This window comes from Sander lucioperca, chromosome 15, assembly GCF_008315115.2.
Source record: "Sander lucioperca isolate FBNREF2018 chromosome 15, SLUC_FBN_1.2, whole genome shotgun sequence".
Taxonomy (NCBI): domain Eukaryota; kingdom Metazoa; phylum Chordata; class Actinopteri; order Perciformes; family Percidae; genus Sander; species Sander lucioperca.
This window is the reverse complement of record NC_050187.1, coordinates 33,512,630-33,531,413: the sequence shown is the minus strand read 5'-3', so window position 1 is coordinate 33,531,413 and position 18,784 is coordinate 33,512,630. Positions and strand designations below refer to the sequence as shown.

The 18,784-nt window shown below is 41.4% G+C and overlaps 3 protein-coding genes across 5 annotated transcripts; all 3 read left to right on the top strand.

Moving 5' to 3' along the window:
- Positions 1-1,833: 1,833 nt before the first annotated feature.
- On the top strand, positions 1,834-8,106 carry LOC116034476 (nuclear factor 7, brain-like). Of its 3 annotated transcripts, none has more exons than XM_031277161.2 (3): positions 1,834-2,125; positions 5,510-5,617; positions 6,512-8,106. In XM_031277161.2, the coding sequence occupies exon 3, from the start codon at positions 6,529-6,531 to the stop codon at positions 7,915-7,917; it is 1,389 nt and encodes a 462-aa protein (XP_031133021.1). In that variant the 5' UTR covers positions 1,834-2,125; positions 5,510-5,617; positions 6,512-6,528; the 3' UTR covers positions 7,918-8,106. The 3 variants fall into 3 exon arrangements, with proteins under 3 accessions (XP_031133021.1, XP_031133020.1, XP_031133019.1); XM_031277159.2 differs by having other exon boundaries at positions 2,086-2,096; positions 5,599-5,617; XM_031277160.2 differs by lacking the exon at positions 5,510-5,617 and having other exon boundaries at positions 1,835-2,125.
- Positions 2,360-4,042, top strand: LOC116034477 (nuclear factor 7, brain-like). The gene has a single exon (XM_031277162.2). It carries the CDS (start codon positions 2,526-2,528, stop codon positions 3,909-3,911), a length of 1,386 nt encoding a protein of 461 aa, XP_031133022.1. The 5' UTR covers positions 2,360-2,525; the 3' UTR covers positions 3,912-4,042.
- A 3,069-nt stretch (positions 8,107-11,175) lies between the features above and the next one.
- Positions 11,176-17,297, top strand: LOC116034478 (tripartite motif-containing protein 35-like). Its single transcript, XM_035992031.1, has 3 exons — positions 11,176-11,387; positions 12,701-13,407; positions 17,154-17,297. Exons 2-3 carry the CDS (start codon positions 12,718-12,720, stop codon positions 17,295-17,297), a joined length of 834 nt encoding a protein of 277 aa, XP_035847924.1. The 5' UTR covers positions 11,176-11,387; positions 12,701-12,717.
- Positions 17,298-18,784: the final 1,487 nt, after the last annotated feature.

Sequence of the window (18,784 nt, the reverse complement as noted above, 5' to 3'; positions counted from 1 at the left end):
GGGTGTGGGATGAAGAGAAGGATATTTTAGTAATGTTAAAATAATTTAATTTAACTTCAGTGTGTATTGGACAATCAAATTTGTCTTGACGCGATTGCGATTCAGCCTACGCATAACATGCAAGCACAATCACAGCCACACACAATGACAAATGAGTTTCTACTAGGCTATATCTATCAGCGCTACTTAGCAATGTCTCAAAAGAGAATGTTGGATTTTTTTCAATCGCACATCCCCAAACACCCGAGGACTAAGAAGATTTCTCCAACTCCTCATCCAGCATAGGCCTACTTCATGGAGGGGAGGGGCAAATGAGTTTTTCAAAGGAGACAGAGGTAGATTGGTCTGCAGAATACAGAGACTGCGTAACATAGTATTTTTAGACTCTACGTGGACCGTGGACACCCACCACCCCACCAAGAATGAATGAATGAACAAACAATCTATCAAAACAATATTAAACTTAAAGGAGGAAATGTGGGAATTAGGTTAAACTGAAACAAGGAATGTGGTGTATAATTGTATGAAATGTATGAATGTACAAATGGAGGAGATACTAAAAAGTGACAGGAGTTATAGCCACACTCAACAGGAGGGGCAACTAGAGAGAAGTGGCCTAAAACTTCAAATATACACAAACGACATACAACAAACGAAATAAAATCATAGATCAATCAATAAAACAAGTCACAACAAAAGGCACACATTAAAACATGCACATAAGAGAAGAATTGGCCACTTATTTCACTATCAACTACTCGTGTAAGTCTCTTATAAGAATGTTTACTTGCTTCCGTATTTTCAAGTTAACCTGCCGGTTACATACAGATGTTTATACATGTAAATATGGATGTTTAGATGAAACATTATTATTGTTGTTCTGTTCTGTCAATCCATTTACATTGTTGTGATTGTTTCAGTGTTTAATGAATGTGTGTAGTTTTGATGTAAGTCATTATTTTGAGATTATAATTGATTATTTTGAGATACTGAGCAGGGTTCGACATAAGCAACGGCCCGATGGCCCCATGGCCCCATGGCCCCATGGCCCCATGGCCCCATGGCCCCATGGCCCCATGGCCCGATGGCCCCATGGCCCCATGGCCCGATGGCCCGGGACAGTAAGACTTTATGTCGGGGAAGTCAGTTCCTTGTAATTTGATGCTAACATTGGGTGCAACACTATGTTTTATTTTTAACAGTACAACTGAATGTATTTATCTTTTGATATCAATAAATGTCTGAGGTGTGAAATAAAAGCAGTCTTGATCATTGGTAACATTCAGCAGAAAGGGAACTGAACTCTGTTTAGTAGCACATTTATCCACATCAGTATTACATTGTATTGCCAGGTTTTCCCAAAAGCATGTTTGCAGAAGCAGTGAGACTGTAAACCAACAGCCATCTGATCTTAAAGCTACTGAATAAACATTTATCATTTGGTTGTGCTTTCAGATAATAATGCTTACTGAAACGTAGAAGGCAGGGGGAACAGAAATATCAGAAGATTACCTTTGTTAGCTGATAATGGGCTCATGAAGATGAAACCGGCAAACACTTACAGTAATACTCCTGTATGAGAGGAGGATATCACTCACAATGCATTGCAGTTATGTATTTGGTGCAAGAAAATACATCCATGGTTAGTTGGCAGTGATGTACAACCATATAGAGTAAGATGCTTTTTGTTTAACATGAAACAACCCCGAAATTATATAAAAACACACAGCAGTTGCTGAAGCAGTATCGCTATAAGCCTACAACTGGCAGTCGATCATTATAGTTTGGGCTGAAAGTGAACAAGGGGTGCGTTCCATTTCAATCCCCCACCTACTTTCCCTCTGCTCTCCAAGTGGCCACCGTGTGACGTATGCTGTTACGTCATACCAAGGGCTGAGGGGAAGTGAAGGAGGGCATGTTGAAACACTAATAAAACAGCTTCTGACTATGGAGAAGTAGCTCAAACATCCACACTGAAAAAACATCTGAACTGTCCCTTTAAGATAAAACTCATCAGCTGCCTGACAAAGCTCCACACCTTACATTACATCATCTGAGACTGACCAGGAAACAAGTTAGTTCCTGTTGAGTTGTCAGTGAGAAGAGACGCACCGACAGACAGACGGTAAGATTTACCTTTTATTACAAAGCTGTGACTTTAACTGAGGAAGGATAGTTACAGGAAGGAGCTCTAAAGTACTGAAGAAGTGAAATACTTTAACTGTAATCTGCTGCAGACTGAAAAAAAACACTTAGAGACTCAAAGTGAAAGTAACTGAGGCAGCTTTCTGCAGCAGGGAGGGGGGAGACGTTTACCTTCTGGGCTTTCTGCCAAAAATCTCTTAGGTTTAGACAACAACACTACTTAGTATAGGAAAAAAGATAGTGGTTTGGGTTAAAATAAACCTCTTCTGGCAGACAGCTCTGAAGGTAAACTTGTCCTGTGTGCGAGGGAGAGAAACACAACTGACTTCCTGTTTTAACGTCTGCTGTTTCTGCTGTTTTCAGCTGTTCTCAGAGACAAAATGGCTTCCATGTCAGAGGAGGATTTCTGCTGTTCGGTTTGTCATGAAGTCTTTAGAGATCCTGTTGTTCTGTCATGTAGCCACAGCTTCTGTAAAGACTGTCTGAAGAGCTGGTGGACAGAGAAACAGACACAGGAGTGTCCAGTTTGTAAGAGAAGATCTTCAAGGCCAGAACCACCTCGTAACCTGGAGTTAAAGAAGCTGTGTGAGAGTTTCTTACATCAGAGAGATCAGAGAGCTTCAGAGGCTCTCTGCAGTCTGCACTCTGAGAAACTCAAACTCTTCTGTCTGGACCATCAGCAGCCAGTGTGTCTCGTCTGTCTGCATTCAGAAAAACACTCCAACCACATAATCAGACCCATCGATGAAGCTGCACGACAACACAAGAAGGAACTTCAGGAAACTCTGGAGCCCTTGAAGGAGAAGATAAAGGTTTCTGAACAAGTTAAAGTGAAGCTTGATCAAACAGCAGAACACATGAAGGTCCAGGCCCAACGCACAGAGACGCAGATTAAGGAGCAGTTTAAGAAGCTTCACCAGTTTCTAGAAGAGGAAGAGGAGGCCAGGATGGCTGCACTGAGGGAGGAAGAGGAGCAGAAGAGTCAGAGGATGAAGGAGAAGTTGGAGGCTCTGAGCCGAGAGATAGCAGCTCTTTCAGACACAGTCAGAGCCACAGAGGAGCAGCTGAGAGCTGAAGACGTCTCATTCCTGATCAACTACAAGGCTGCAGTGGAAAGAGTCCAGCAGCGCCCCCTGCTGGATGATCCACAGCTGCTCTCAGGAGCTCTGATAGACGAGGCCAAACACCTGGGCAACCTGAGCTTCAACATCTGGAACAAGATGAAGGAGATGGTCTCCTACTATCCTCTGATTCTGGACCCAAACACTGCTTATCCAAACCTCATCATGTCTGAAGATCTGACCAGTGTGAGATGGGGACAGAAACAGCAGCTTCCTGATAATCCAGAGAGGTTTGATTCTCTCGCCTCTGTCCTGGGCTCTGAGGGCTTTAACTCAGGGACTCACAGCTGGGATGTCGAGGTTGGAGACAGTACATACTGGATACTCGGTGTGTTAGCAGAGTCTGCCCAGAGGAACGGAGGCATAGGGTCTGGATTATGGACAATAAGCTTCTCTGGAGGTAAATACTCAGCACGGTCTCCACCAGCTCCACACACTGTTCTCCCGTTTAAGAAGAAGCTCCAGAGGATCAGAGTGACTCTGGACTGGAACAGTGGAAAGCTGTCGTTCTCTGATCCTGATACTGACACACACATACACACCTTCACACACACTTTCACTGAGAGGATGTTTCCATACATTTTCACTTTAAGTAATCTGAAGATATCACCACTGAAGGTCAGTGTAACAAAACAACAGGTCTGATGGAGTCTGTAGTGTTAGGGTGGTGATGATAATAGTAAACAACTATTCACTTCCTAAATGTTAATGTGGTCCATCTATTATTTATAGAATGAATATAAACAGAATAATGGTTGTTAATTTAAAAGGTAGTAAACTGAGTGCAGCAATACAGGGGACGGCTGAATGAAACACAACAAAAGGTTTTAAAAAGCTAAAAGTAATACTAATACCTGGAATCTAAAATAATCAGACATAAATCAAAAAGAATATACAAATGGAGGAGATACTAAAAAGTGACAGGAGTTACAGCCACACTCAACAGGAGGGGCAACTAGAGAGAAGTGGCCTAAAACTTCATATATACACAACAAACAAAATAAAATAATAAATCAATCAATAAACCAAGTCACAACAAAAGGCACACATTAAAACATGCACATAAGAGAAGAATTGGCCACTTATTTCACTATCAACTACTCGTGTAACTCTCTTATAAGAATGTTTACTTGCTTCCGTATTTTCAAGTTAACCTGCCGGTTACATACAGATATTTATACATGTAATTATGGATGTTTTAGATAAAACATTATTATTGTTCTGTCAATCCATTTAAATTGTTGTGATTGTTTTAGTGTTTAATGTCTGTGTGTAGTTTTTATGTAAGTCAATATTTTGAGATTATAACAAATTATTTTGAGATACTATGCAGGGTTAGATGGGCCGATGGCCTGGGGACAGTAGGACAGTACGTCAGGCAAGTTGAGTTCCTTGTAATTTGATGCTAACGTTGGGTTAACTCTGTCATGGTAGAACTGAATGTGTTTGTCTTTTGACTTCAATAAATGTCTGAGGTGTGAAATAAAAGCAGTCTTGATCGTTGGTAACATTCAGCAGAAAGGGAACTGAACTCTGTTTAGTAGCACATTTATCCACATCAGTATTACATTGTGTTGCCAGGTTTTCCCAAAAGCATGTTACAGAAGCAGTGAGACTGTAAACCAACAGCCATCTGATCTTAAAGCTACTGTATAAACATTTATCATTTGGTTGTGCTTTCAGATAATAATGCTTAATGAAATGTAGAAGGCAGTGGGAACAGAAATATCAGAAGATTACCTTCGTTAGCTGATAATGGGCTCATGAAGATGAAACCGGCAAACATTTACAGTAATGCTCATGTATGAGAGGTGGATATCACCCACAATGCATTGCAGTTATGCATTTGGTGCAAGAAGATACATCCATGGTTAGTTGGCAGTGATGTACAACCATATAGAGTAAGATCCTTTTTGCTTAACATGAAACAGCCCCTAAATCAAATAAAAACACACCTGTAGCTGAAGCAGTAGCTCTCTAAGCCAACAACTGGCAGTCAATCCTTATAGTTTGGGCTGAAAGTGAACAAGGGGTGCGTTCCATTTCAATCCCCCTACCACTTTCCCTCTGCTCTCCAAGTGGCCAACGTGTGACGTATGCTGTTACGTCATACCAAGGGCTGAGGGGAAGTGAAGGAGGGCATGTTGAAACACTAATAAAACAGCTTCTGACTATGGAGAAGTAGCTCAAACATCCACACTGAAAAAACATCTGAACTGTCCCTTTAGGATAAAACTCATCAGCTGCCTGACAAAGCTCCACACCTTACATTACATCATCTGAGACAAACCAGGAAACAAGTTAGTTCCTGTTGAGTTGTCAGTGAGAAGAGACGCACCGACAGACAGACGGTAAGATTTACCTTTTATTACAAAGCTGTGACTTTAACTGAGGGAGGACAGTTACAGGAAGGAGCTCTAAAGTACTGAAGAAGTGAAATACTTTAACTGTAATCTGCTGCAGACTGAAAAAAAACACTTTGAAGTGAAAGTAATTGAGGCAACTTTCTGCAGCAGGGAGGGGCACACGGGAGACGTTTACCTTCTGGGCTTTCTGCCAGAAATCTCGTAGGTTTAGAAAACACTGTTCTGGTCAAAAATGACCAATTTACACATGCCCTGTATCGTAAATATAGGATTTTTATTTTTAAGACCTTATGATATCCTTCACATGTGAACACATACAATTCATTGTGACTACTTTCTTTGAATTTTGAGTGATTTATTCAAATTGGTCACACTTTTAGGAAATGAATGGCAAAGAGTATAATTTTCATCCAGGAGATGAAAGACATCGCCATACACACACTCCTGCTACTTTCCTTTGCTTGTGTGCCCATTCTACACACACACACACACACACACACACACACACACTCACACACACACACAGACACACACACACACACACACACACACACAGTACATGTTGTCAGTTCATGTTGTCATGTTGCCACTTGTGCATGTGAACCACCAATGTTTGCACACACATGCAGGCACACACACACACACACACACACACACACACACATACACGCACACATATTGTAGATTGTAGGTTCTTTTTGCAATAAATGTTCTATTAAAAATATGTTTTGTCATTTTAATTGGTATTTATGTTAAAATAAGAGCAGTTCAACTGGGACAGTTTTGCAGACAGCCCTGAAGGCAAACTTGTCCCATGTGCGAGGGAGGGGAACACAACTGACTTCCTGTTTTAACGTCTGCTGTTTCTGCTGTTTTCAGCTGCTCTCAGAGACAAAATGGCTTCCATGTCAGAGGAGGATTTCTGCTGTTCAGTCTGTCATGAAGTCTTTAGAGATCCTGTTGTTCTGTCATGTAGCCACAGCTTCTGTAAAGACTGTCTGAAGAGCTGGTGGACAGAGAAACCAACACAGGAGTGTCCAGTTTGTAAGAGAAGATCTTCAAGGCCAGAACCACCTCGTAACCTGGAGTTAAAGAAGCTGTGTGAGAGTTTCTTACAGCAGAGAGATCAGAGAGCTTCAGAGGCTCTCTGCAGTCTGCACTCTGAGAAACTCAAACTCTTCTGTCTGGACCATCAGCAGCCAGTGTGTGTCGTCTGTCTGCATTCAGAAAAACACTCCAACCACATAATCAGACCCATCGATGAAGCTGCACGACAACACAAGAAGGAACTTCAGGGAACTCTGGAGCCCTTAAAGGAGAAGATAAAGGTTTTGGAACAAGTTAAAGAGGAGTTTGATGAAACAGCAGAACACATGAAGGTCCAGGCCCGACGCACAGAGACGCAGATTAAGGAGCAGTTTAAAAGGCTTCACCAGTTTCTAGAAGAGGAAGAGGAGGCCAGGATGGCTGCACTGAGGGAGGAAGAGGAGCAGAAGAGTCAGAGGATGAAGGAGAAGTTGGAGGCTCTGAGCAGAGAGATAGCAGCTCTTTCAGACACAGTCAGAGCCACAGAGGAGCAGCTGAGAGCTGAAGACGTCTCATTCCTGATGTACTACAAGGCTGCAGTGGAAAGAGTCCAGCAGCGCCCCCTGCTGGATGAACCACAGCTGCTCTCAGGAGCTCTGATAGACGAGGCCAAACACCTGGGCAACCTGAGCTTCAACATCTGGAACAAGATGAAGGAGATGGTCTCCTACTATCCTCTGATTCTGGACCCAAACACTGCACATCCAAGACTCATCCTGTCTGAAGATCTGACCAGTATGAGACGAGGAGGAGAGAGACAGACGCTTCCTGATAATCCAGAGAGGATTGATTATCACTTCTCTGTCCTGGGCTCTGAGGGCTTTAACTCAGGGACTCACAGCTGGGATGTTGAGGTTGGAGACAGTACAGACTGGCTACTCGGTGTGTTAGCAGAGTCTGTCCAGAGGAAGGGAGTCATACGGTCTGGATTATGGACAATATGGTTCTCCGGAGGTAAATACTCAACGTGGTCTCCACCAGCCCCCAACAGTGTTCTCCCATCTAAGAAGCAGCTCCAGAGGATCAGAGTGACTCTGGACTGGAACAGAGGAAAGCTGTCGTTCTCTGATCCTGTTACTAACACCCACATACACACCTTCACACACACTTTCACTGAGAAGATGTTTCCATTCATTTTCCCTGTGGATGAAGTCCCACTGAAGATATCACCACTGAAGGTCTGTGTAACAAAAAAATAGGTCTGATAGAGCCTGTAGTTTTAGCGTGGTGATAATAATTTTAAACAACTATTCACTTCCTAAATGTTAATGTAGTCCATCTATTATATATAGAATGAATATAAACAGAATACTGGTTGCTAATATAAAGGGTTGTAAACTGATTGCAGCGGTACAGGAGACGGCTGAATGAAACACAACAAACGGTTTTAAAAAGCTGAAAGACATATGTGTAACCGGACACATGGAGGGGTGTCGGCTAAATTGTATTACAGGTAAAAATGTCAACAATGCCACCATGGGACTTTCAGCCAAACAATATCCAAAACTTGGGATTCAAACCCATTTCCTTACATTTAACTACTCATTTTGGGTTCCCTTGAACACAGGCAAGTCCACAAATTAAAACCTCAGACACGTAGCTTGAAAACATAAATATATTTTAAGCAATCAGTAAAAATATAAATAATAAATCGAGATAAAACTAAATGTAAAATACTAATACATGGAATCTTAATAATCAGAAATAAAACAAACAGAATATACAAATGGAGGAGATACTAAAAAGTGACAGGAGAATTGGCCACTTATTTCACTATCAACTACTCGTGTAACTCTCTTATAAGAATGTTTACTTGCTTCCGTATTGTCAAGTTAACCTGCCGGTTACATACGGATGTTTATACATGTAAATATGGATGTTTAGATGAAACATTATTATTGTTCTGTTCTGTCAATCCATTTACATTGTTGTGATTGTTTCAGTGTTTAATGAATGTGTGTAGTTTTGATGTAACTCATTATTTTGAGATTATAATTGATTATTTTGAGATACCGAGCAGGGTTCGACATAAGCAACGGCCCGATGGCCCGATGGCCCGATGGCCCGATGGCCCGATGGCCCCATGGCCCCATGGCCCGATGGCCCCATGGCCCGATGGCCCCATGGCCCCATGGCCCCATGGCCCGATGGCCCCATGGCCCGATGGCCCCATGGCCCGATGGCCCCATGGCCCCATGGCCCCATGGCCCCATGGCCCGATGGCCCCATGGCCCCATGGCCCGATGGCCCGGGACAGTAAGACTTTATGTTGGGGAAGTCCGTTCCTTGTAATTTGATGCTAACATTGGGTGCAACACTGTGTTTTATTTTTAACTCTGTAACAGTACAACTGAATGTATTTATCTTTTGACTTCAATAAATGTCTGTGGTGTGAAATAAAAGCAGTCTTGATCATTGATAACATTCAGCAGAAAGGGAACTGAACTCTGTTTAGTAGCACATTTATCCACATCAGTATTACATTGTATTGCCAGGTTTTCCTAAAAGCATGTTTGCAGAAGCAGTGAGACTGTAAACCAACAGCCATCTGATCTTAAAGCTACTGAATAAACATTCATCATTAGGTTGTCCTTTCAGATAATAATGCTTACTGAAACGTAGAAGGCAGGGGGAACAGAAATATCAGAAGATTACCTTTGTTAGCTGATAATGGGCTCATGAAGATGAAACCGCCAAACATTTACAGTAATGCCGATGTATGAATATGATTGAACAATTACAACATTTGGGATGTTTACAGTGAGAGTGTAGCTGTTTGTGTGTGTGTCTGTGTGTGTGTGTGAGACTGTGTGTGTGTGTGTCTGTGTGAGTGTCTTTCTGTGTGTGTGTGTGTGTGTGTGTGTGTGTGTGTGTGTGTGTGTCTGTGTGTTTATTTTGTATTATTAATTATATGAAATATTAGAGGCTATTTGGAATTTAAAAATGCTGTGCATGTTAACACACTGAGTGTATTTGCTTCAGTAGATGGCGGCTGGCATGCCCGCAGTTTGGAGAAGTTTGTGTTGTGTGACTTTAGTGTTTTAAAGGGTTAGGAACTAACAAAACTAACAAACTAAGCGATGGAGGCAGCGGTAGAGCAGCGACTCCTGTGTTCTGGGAGGTAAAATAACTGTTTTGTCAAAGGAGTCTGGTGGCTTTGAAGAGAACAGAGATAACAGCTTCAGTTCCCCGTTGTAAAGAGCTGTCGGACAGCAAGGTAAAGCGCCAAAAATATTGTAAATGTAGCGTCCAATTAAACTGATATGTTTTTAGGAGCCTAAAATGTGCAGCTGCCCCCGTATGCAGCAGGATATTTTCTTAGCTTCTGACGATAGAGAAGTAAGTCATAAAACCACACTTCATAACATCTGAACTTTGCCTTTGAGATAAAACTTTTCAGCTGCAGAGTGAAGGAATGACCGGGTATATGCAGTGGTTGAATGTAACAAAGTACAAATACTTTGTTACTGTACTTAAGCACATTTTTCACGTATCTGTACTTTACTTAAGTAGAATCAATGGTGCATTTTGCAGCAATTATCTATACTTTCTACTCCACTACATTTTTACGTTTTTGTTACATTTTCTGATCAGTTTTTCCCCCTGCCAAAACGTCTTCCTGACCATCCCACATTTGTCTCACCAGTGAAGTTTGGTTGCCATCGATATATATGTGGGCACCGCCGATCCTTCATCGGCTTCCAAGCCGGCTCCGGTGCTCCAGAGCCTGGGCGCAGTGCCGCTGACCCTCGGAAATACAGCCTCCGGTAAAAGTGAAAATGAAAATGTTTGTTTTTTATTATTCCCATTTTTATATCATAGTTGCCATCTATTTCTCTCCACAGCGTTGTTTACTTCTCCGCCAGACAGTGTAAGACGCGTTCATATCTTATTTATTTGGCTGGACCTCTTCACATCTCCTCCCCATTTTCGCTGCTTCACACACTTTATTTGCTTACGCTCCCATGATTAAAGGAAATAAAACCGTCTTAAAATACATCCATGAATAAAACCAACCGCATTCCGATTCTAACAACATATTTCCTGGTTAGAATAGTAACTTTTTTTAAAAGCCAGGCCTTGTTTGTGGTAGTGGACAGTATGGATACTGTCGAAGCTCAGCATCACAATAACTGAACCACCCCTTTGTAAATTACGGGTCGCTAGACACAGTGCTTTCACTGACCAAGCTGCAAACTAACAAACTAACCAATTTTTTTCTTATTTGCATATTACCATTTTAAATGGTAATATGCAAATAAGATTAAGAGAATAAACCGTTATGCAAGTACTTTTACTTTTAATACAGTGCATTTAAAACCAGGTACTTTTTACTTTTACTTAAGTAGAGTTGTCATTGTGGTACTTCTACTTTTACTGAAGTAAATATGTCTCTTGTTATTTGTACTTTTACTTAAGTACTGAGATTCAGTACTTCCTCCACCACTGGATATATGAAGCTGAGGTTGATTGTGGTAGATGAGAGGCAGCTGGAAGCCTGACTCCTGCACACCAGACTCCACTCCTGCAATTAGGACAGACAGAGGGAGGGAGAGAGGAGAAACAGAGAACCTACCTAGGAGCAGCAGGCCTAACGTTGCCTGAGAAAGCTCCACAACCTACATCACGTTGAGTTGTCAGTGAGAAGAGACGCACCGACAGACAGACGGTAAGATTTACCTTTTATTACAAAGCTGTGACTTTAACTGAGGGAGGATAGTTACAGGAAGGAGCTCTGAAGTACTGAAGAAGTGAAATACTTTAACTGTAATCTGCTGCAGACTGAAAAAAACACTTAGAGACTCAAAGTTAAAGTAACTGAGGCAACTTTCTGCAGCAGGGAGGGGCACACGGGAGACGTTTACCTTCTGGGCTTTCTCCCAGAAATCTCTTAGGTTTAGACAACAACACTACTTAGTTAAGTTTAGGGAAAAAAGTTAGTGGTTTGTGTTAAAGTAAACCTCCCTTGGCAGATTATGGGATTATTTTTGTGCCTTCTTAATTCCAAACAAATATTCTCAAGTATCAAACAAAAATCACTAACTCAAGCAAAAAAATTGTCATCTCAAAAGAATAACTTAAAACATGCAAACAAAACATTTGTGTAGTCGTAAACTATTGGTCTTTTATTCGTTTGATAATATGTCCTTTTGTTAAGAGTTCCCTCTGCTTCTTTCTCAATTATCAGTCTTTTGCTCTCCATTGTGTCTCTCCATCATGTTTGCCTTAAAGCGTAACTCTCGCCAAAATGCAACCTAGGGTCTTTTTGTAAATGTCCCCGAGTCAAACTTTCGTTTAAAAGCATATTTAGGACGGAAGCGTCACTTTTAAGATTTACCGTATTCTCGTTTTTTGGTCATATGGCCTTTTGAATGGGAGTGTAAAGATGGAGAGCTCCTAAAGCTTAGTTCCATATAAATGCACGGATAATTTGTTGTTTTGTCGTTAGATATAAACAATATTGACTTTGTAGTTGAAATAGGAGCCTCATATAAGAATGACATTTCCTCCTATGGAGTCCGTTCATTCGCATTCTGAAATCGCCTATTTTGGACTGGGAAAATGAAATTACGGTAAATCTTAAAAGTGACGCTTCCGTCCTAAATATGCTATTAAACGGAAGTTTGACTCGGTACGTTCACAAAAAGACCCTAGGTTGCATTTTGGCGAGAGTTACGGTTGAACTGCAAACGTGATGGAGAGAGCAACTCAACTGTAAACAAAAGGACATTATTATCAAACAAATAAAATATATTAAATAGGTTATGACTACACAAATGTTTTGTTTGCAGGTTCTGCGTTTTACTTTAGAGATGACAGTTTTTTTTGCTTGAGGTAGTGATTTTTGATAATTGAGAAGGGTTGCTTGGAATTAAAGGCACAAAAATAATCCCATAGTGGACCGCCCTGGAGGCAAACTTGTCCCGTGTGTGAGGGAGGGAAACACAACTGACTTCCTGTTTTAACTTCTGCTGTTTTCAGCTGCTCTCAGAGACAAAATGGCTTCCATGTCAGAGGAGGATTTCTGCTGTTCGGTCTGTCATGAAGTCTTTAGAGATCCTGTTGTTCTGTCATGTAGCCACAGCTTCTGTAAAGACTGTCTGAAGAACTGGTGGAGAGAGAAAAAGACACAGGAGTGTCCAGTTTGTAAGAGAAGATCTGTGAATTCAAAACCACCTTTAAACCGGGTGTTAAAGAAGCTGTGTGAGAGTTTCTTACAGCAGAGAGATCAGAGAGCTTCAGAGGCTCTCTGCAGTCTGCACTCTGAGAAACTCAAACTCTTCTGTCTGGACCATCAGCAGCCAGTGTGTGTCGTCTGTCTACATTCAGAAAAACACTCCAACCACATAATCAGACCCATCGATGAAGCTGCAGAACAACACAAGAAGAAACTTCAGGAAACTCTGGAGCCCTTAAAGGAGAAGATAAAGGTTTTTGAACAAGTTAAAGAGGAGTGTGATGAAACAGCAGAACACCTGAAGGTCCAGGCCCGACGCACAGAGACGGAGATTGAGGATCAGTTTAAGAAGCTTCACCAGTTTCTAGAAGAGGAAGAGGAGGCCAGGATGGCTGCACTGAGGGAGGAAGAGGAGCAGAAGAATCAGAGGATGAAGGAGAAGATGGAGGCTCTGAGCAGAGAGATAGCAGCTCTTTCAGACACAGTCAGAGCCACAGAGGAGCAGCTGAGAGCTGAAGATGTCTCATTCCTGATCAACTACAAAGCTGCAGTGGAAAGAGTCCAGCACCGCCCCCTGCTGGATGATCCACAGCTGCTCTCAGGAGCTCTGATAGACGAGGCCAAACACCTGGGTAACCTGAGCTTCAACATCTGGAACAAGATGAAGGACATGGTCTCCTACACTCCTCTGATTCTGGACCCAAACACTGCTTATCCAAAACTCATCCTGTCTGAAGATCTGACCAGTGTGAGATGGGGAGAGAAACAGCAGCTTCCTGATAATCCAGAGAGGATTGATGACTTCTCTGTCCTGGGCTGTGAGGGCTTTAACTCAGGGACTCACAGCTGGGATGTCGAGGTTGGAGACAGTACAATCTGGGAACTGGGTTTGTTAGCAGCATCTGTCCAGAGGAAGGGAGGCATACAGTCTGGATTTTGGACAATAAGGTTCTCTGGACGTAAATACTCGGCGTGGTCTCCACCAGCTCCAGATAATGATCTTCTGTTTAAGAAGCAGCTCCAGAGGATCAGAGTGACTCTGGACTGGAACAGAGGAAAGCTGTCATTCTCTGATCCTGATACTAACACACACATACACACCTTCACACACACTTTCACTGAGAAGATGTTTCCATTCATTTACACTGGGGGTAATCTGAAGATATCACCACTGAAGATCTGTGTGATGAAACAGGTCTGATGGATGTAGTTTTAGGGTGGTGATAATAATAGTAAACAACTATTCACTTCCTAAATGTGAATGTGGTCCATCTATTATTTATAGAATGAATATAAACAGAATAATGGTTGTTAATATGAAGGGTAGTAAACTGATTGCAGCGGTACAGGAGACGGCTGAATGAAAGACAACAAAAGGCTTTAAAAAGCTAAAAGTAATACTAATACCTGGAATCTAAAATAATCAGAAATAAAACAGACTACAAATGGAGGAGATACTAAAGTGACAGGAGTTACAGCCACACTCAACAGGAGGGGCAGCTAGAGAGAAGTGGCCTAAAACTTCATATATACACAACAAACAAAATAAAATCATAGATCAATGAAACAAGTCACAACAAAAGGCACACGTTAAAACATGCACATAAGAGAAGAATTGGCCACTTATTTCACTATCAACTACTCGTGTAACTCTCTTATAAGAATGTTTACTTGCTTCCGTATTTTCAAGTTAACCTGCCGGTTACATACAGATGTTTATACATGTAAATATGGATGTTTAGATGAAATATTATTGTTGTTTTGTTCTGTCAATCCATTTACATTGTTGTGATTGTTTGTGTTTAATGTATGTGTGTGGTTTTGATGTAAGTCAATATTTTAAGATTATAACTGATTATTTTGACATGCTGAGCAGAGATGAATAAATTAAAATGAATACATTTAAATTTTTTGTTTCCTCATTGTTAGCTTGATATGTTACTGAAACACGTTAGTATTTACTTCATACTTTATATTTAGGGGATAGTTGTTTCAGGCTGGCTGAGTGCTTAGGCAGGAAACAGTTCTGGACCCAAAATGCTCGGAAAAATCCAGGTTTACGTCAGTCTTTAAATGCTGGAATCCAAACCAAGGTGGAAGCTCCAAAATTAATAACTAAACTGCTTAAATGCAAAAGATACCACACAACGGGGTAAGTAAACAGGAACAGGGAACAAGCAGGTACTCCACAACGATGACGACATGACAAGGACTAAACATAACTGAGGATATTAAATACAGGGACAAACAAGCAGGGAGGGAGCAAACAGGAAACAAAGCTAAACCAAGACACATGAAACTAAACAATGCATTCTCATGTACGGGTTCGTATGATATCATACGAAAACTAGGAGACCTCCGACTGGTCATGTGACATCGGCTACAGAGCTCCGTGCTACAGAGCAGCAGTTGCTGAATGTTTAAGCCACTACAGAGCATAGTGCTGCAGGCTGCGGTGCTCCGTCAGGTCAGCGGTAGTTGGTGGTCTAGTTACCCCAGAATAAGTGACTGTGAGCCGGGTACAGAGCACCGTGAGCAACAGGTCATTTCGGCGGAGATTACGGTTAAGTTTAGGCAAGAAAAAGTGAGCGTTATGCGGTGATGAAAGTTAAGTTTTGGCACAAAAACGACTAGTTAAGTTTAGGAAAAGGTTGTGTTTTGTATGGGAGAGTGCCTATATTCCCACAGCCCTTTGTTCCCACATTTCTAAAAAAAAAAATCTAAATTAGGCCCTATGTTCCCACAGTTCCCACATTTCTAAGATTCTTTTTTTTTTATTTTCAAAATTAGGCCCTATGTTCCCACATTTGCTTTTTAATGAATTTGTATCAGATTTTATCCCCCTTTCTTCCAATTTGGTAGCCAATTACACCCAACCTATTATCCAGGAGCAATGGACTACAGATGGAATGTAACCCTAACCCTAACATAGGGCCTAATTTTAAGAACAATCTTAGAAATGTGGGAACATAGGCCTGACCCTGTTTGTATTATAACACTCGCAAGGAACACGCATCACCTGGGTGAAAGTCTTTAGTTTTCCCCGGGAAGCGAACCCCGCTCTCTGGCTTGAAAGTCCTGTACAATATCGCCAACCAACCCCCCCCGACCTCCTCCCTGTGCAATCAGCCGCGTTATTATACAGCAGCCGTCAATGTGCTTTCGGCAAGAAAGACGTGTAAATCATACAAATTACAGTGCTTAACTTTTCGTAGCTTATCGAACTATGGTTCATGTGAACAGGCTGAACTAAACACTACAAAATAATACAGGAAGTAAACCAAGAAAAACATAGAAGACGAGTACAGAAAAAACTGAACAAAAACAAGAAACAGGAATCCACTAAAACACAGAGCAAGAGTTAACAAAATGAAACAGGAAACATAACAGCAGGAACGCACAACCCTAACAAGTTGTATGTGTGATTTCTTTATGTACAACATTGTCTGTAAATGCATGAAAAATATATTCTGTTTTTGCGAGATATAAACATTAATATGATTAATCATGATACAGATCACAAACTTTATAAATCAGAGACTCATGCAGCTGATTACCAAGCTTTATTTAAATAAGTCTGCAGGTATTTATGATGTGTAAAAAGCAGTAATGATACTTTTTATGAAATTTGTACAGCACCTTTTATACAAGAAATAAAACAAACCTCGCAAAAACTTTAAAGTAAATGGCGCTCCACCAAACTGGAAAGATTTTGTTTAGATTGCCAAGACATATACATATATACATATATATATATATATATATATATATATATATATATATATATATATATATATATAGGCTCACACCCGTCGCTATGGGTGGGCCATAGGGGGCCGGGCCCGCCCCCAAAAATGCTTGTGCCCCCCATTTGAGGCACAGATCTCTTAAAAAAATGACTTTAATTTTAATTTTATATTATCATAGTTGCTAATTTTGTGTTGCATTAATGTTGCATTCTTTATCATTAAAACATAAAAAATATAAAGAAACAATGGTGTGATTTTGTTTGATTGATGGGAATCTACACTGCAACAGCCTATCACGGCCTTACTAAAAAGAAAGTTAGGCTACATACATGACGTAGCCTACGTCAGTGTAGCCGCTCAACAGTTACCGCGCATTTTTGAAAGCTGGATGAGTTTTCGCCGGCTTACTCGCTTCAGTTCGTCATGGATATTCGTAAGTGGTTGAAAAGCCCACCAACAGTCTTCTCTGCCAAACTGGATACGACACCGACGCCTCCTGATGTTGTAGTTGGAGAAGGAGACCCCGGACGACAGTCTGAGCCTGATGCTAGTAGCTCCGTGGAGCCCGACCCTGGCAAGACCTGCAGGTCAAGTGCAACCGCGACTGGGGAAGCATTTGGGCCACAACTGCCTGTTGAATCAGTGGGTGTGAGTGACCTCGGCACGGACAAACCCAAACAGGTTGTGTTGAGGAAATATCCAGTCAAAATGTTTGGTTCAAAAAAACGATCATTTTCCTCTAGCTGGTATTTGAACAGGGACTGGCTTGAGTACTCGGTGGAAAAGGACTCCGCATTTTGTTATGCCTGCAGGAAATTCAAATCTGTATCATCGAACGTGACCTTCTCCATCAAGGGATTTAATGATTGGAAACATGCAATTGAAATAGGCAAGGGCTTAAATAATCATGCAGCTTCAACTGACAGGAGGGACTGGAGAGAGGACAGCGCTGCCTCCACTCAAAGTACCAGTAGGTTCAAAGTCTCTGTGCGTGTGTGTGTGTGTGTGTGTGTGTGTGCGTGTGTGCGTGCGTGCGTGCGTGCGTGCGTGCGTGCGTGCGTGCGTGCGTGCGTGCGTGTCTCATGGCAATGCATATCCCTCTGTTGACTGCTTTAAAATGCAATGTTTGAGAGATGCTTCTGGTGTTACATCTTATATGTTGTATAGTCAAGTGTTTTATGGATATTCATAACATTGCTTCTATGTAATGTGGTGTAGGCTATAGGCTAGCTGGTCATATTGCTGTTGGTTATGTTTAACGTGATGATTACGTGCTGCGCGAATAGAGTATACGATTATTAAAAATTATTAAATATACGTACTGTAGGCTAATAATAATTGTGCCCTCCCATGCATTTCATATGCCCCCCTTAAGACTGAGGTCTGGTGACGGGTCTGTATAGGCCCTCAGAAATGTCAGATCAGAATATTACTCATCACTAATAGAAGAAAATAAGAACAACCCAAGATTTCTTTTCAGCACTGTAGCCAGGCTGACAGATAGCCACAGCTTTATTGAGCCATCTATTCCTATAGCTCTGAGTAGTGATGACTTCATGAGTTTCTTTAATGATAAAATTAAAACAATTAGAGATACAATTCATCACCTTTTGCCCTCAACTTCTAACGGTTCACCTTTAAACGCAGGACCACTAGAAAGAACAACAAGACCTGACATATACTTAGACTGCTTTTTTCCTATAGACCTTCAACAATTAATGCTAAAGGTCTCTTCAGCTAAGCCATCTACCTGTCTCTTAGACCCCGTCCCAACGAGGCTACTTAAAGAAGCGTTACCCATGGTTAACACTTCATTACTAGATATGATAAATGTCTTTCTTAACAGGTTATGTACTGCTGTCACTGCTGTCACAAACATAAAGTAGCCCCACATCATCACATACCCTTCACCATACCTAGAGATTGGCATGGGGTACTTTCCATAAAATCATCTCTCAATGCAAATCAAACCAGCTATTAGGCTAATTGAAATAAAATCATGCCAATCTCTAGGTATGGTGAAGGGTATGTGATGATGTGGGGGTATGGTGAAGGGTATGTGATGATGTGGGGGCCAAGGGAACTTTATCAAGATGCATAGTATCCTGGATTCATGAAATAACTGGCCTTTCAAAATAA

Excerpts from the sequence above, each read along its gene's own strand:
- LOC116034477 (XM_031277162.2), top strand. The coding sequence starts at position 2,526 with ATGGCTTCCATGTCAGAGGAGGATTTCTGCTGTTCGGTTTGTCATGAA.
- LOC116034476 (XM_031277161.2), top strand. The coding sequence starts at position 6,529 with ATGGCTTCCATGTCAGAGGAGGATTTCTGCTGTTCAGTCTGTCATGAA.
- LOC116034478 (XM_035992031.1), top strand. The coding sequence starts at position 12,718 with ATGGCTTCCATGTCAGAGGAGGATTTCTGCTGTTCGGTCTGTCATGAA. Across the intron at positions 13,408-17,153 it reads CCACAGAGGAGCAGCTGAGA|TTGGAGAAGGAGACCCCGGA; the intron begins GCTGAAGATGTC and ends CTGATGTTGTAG.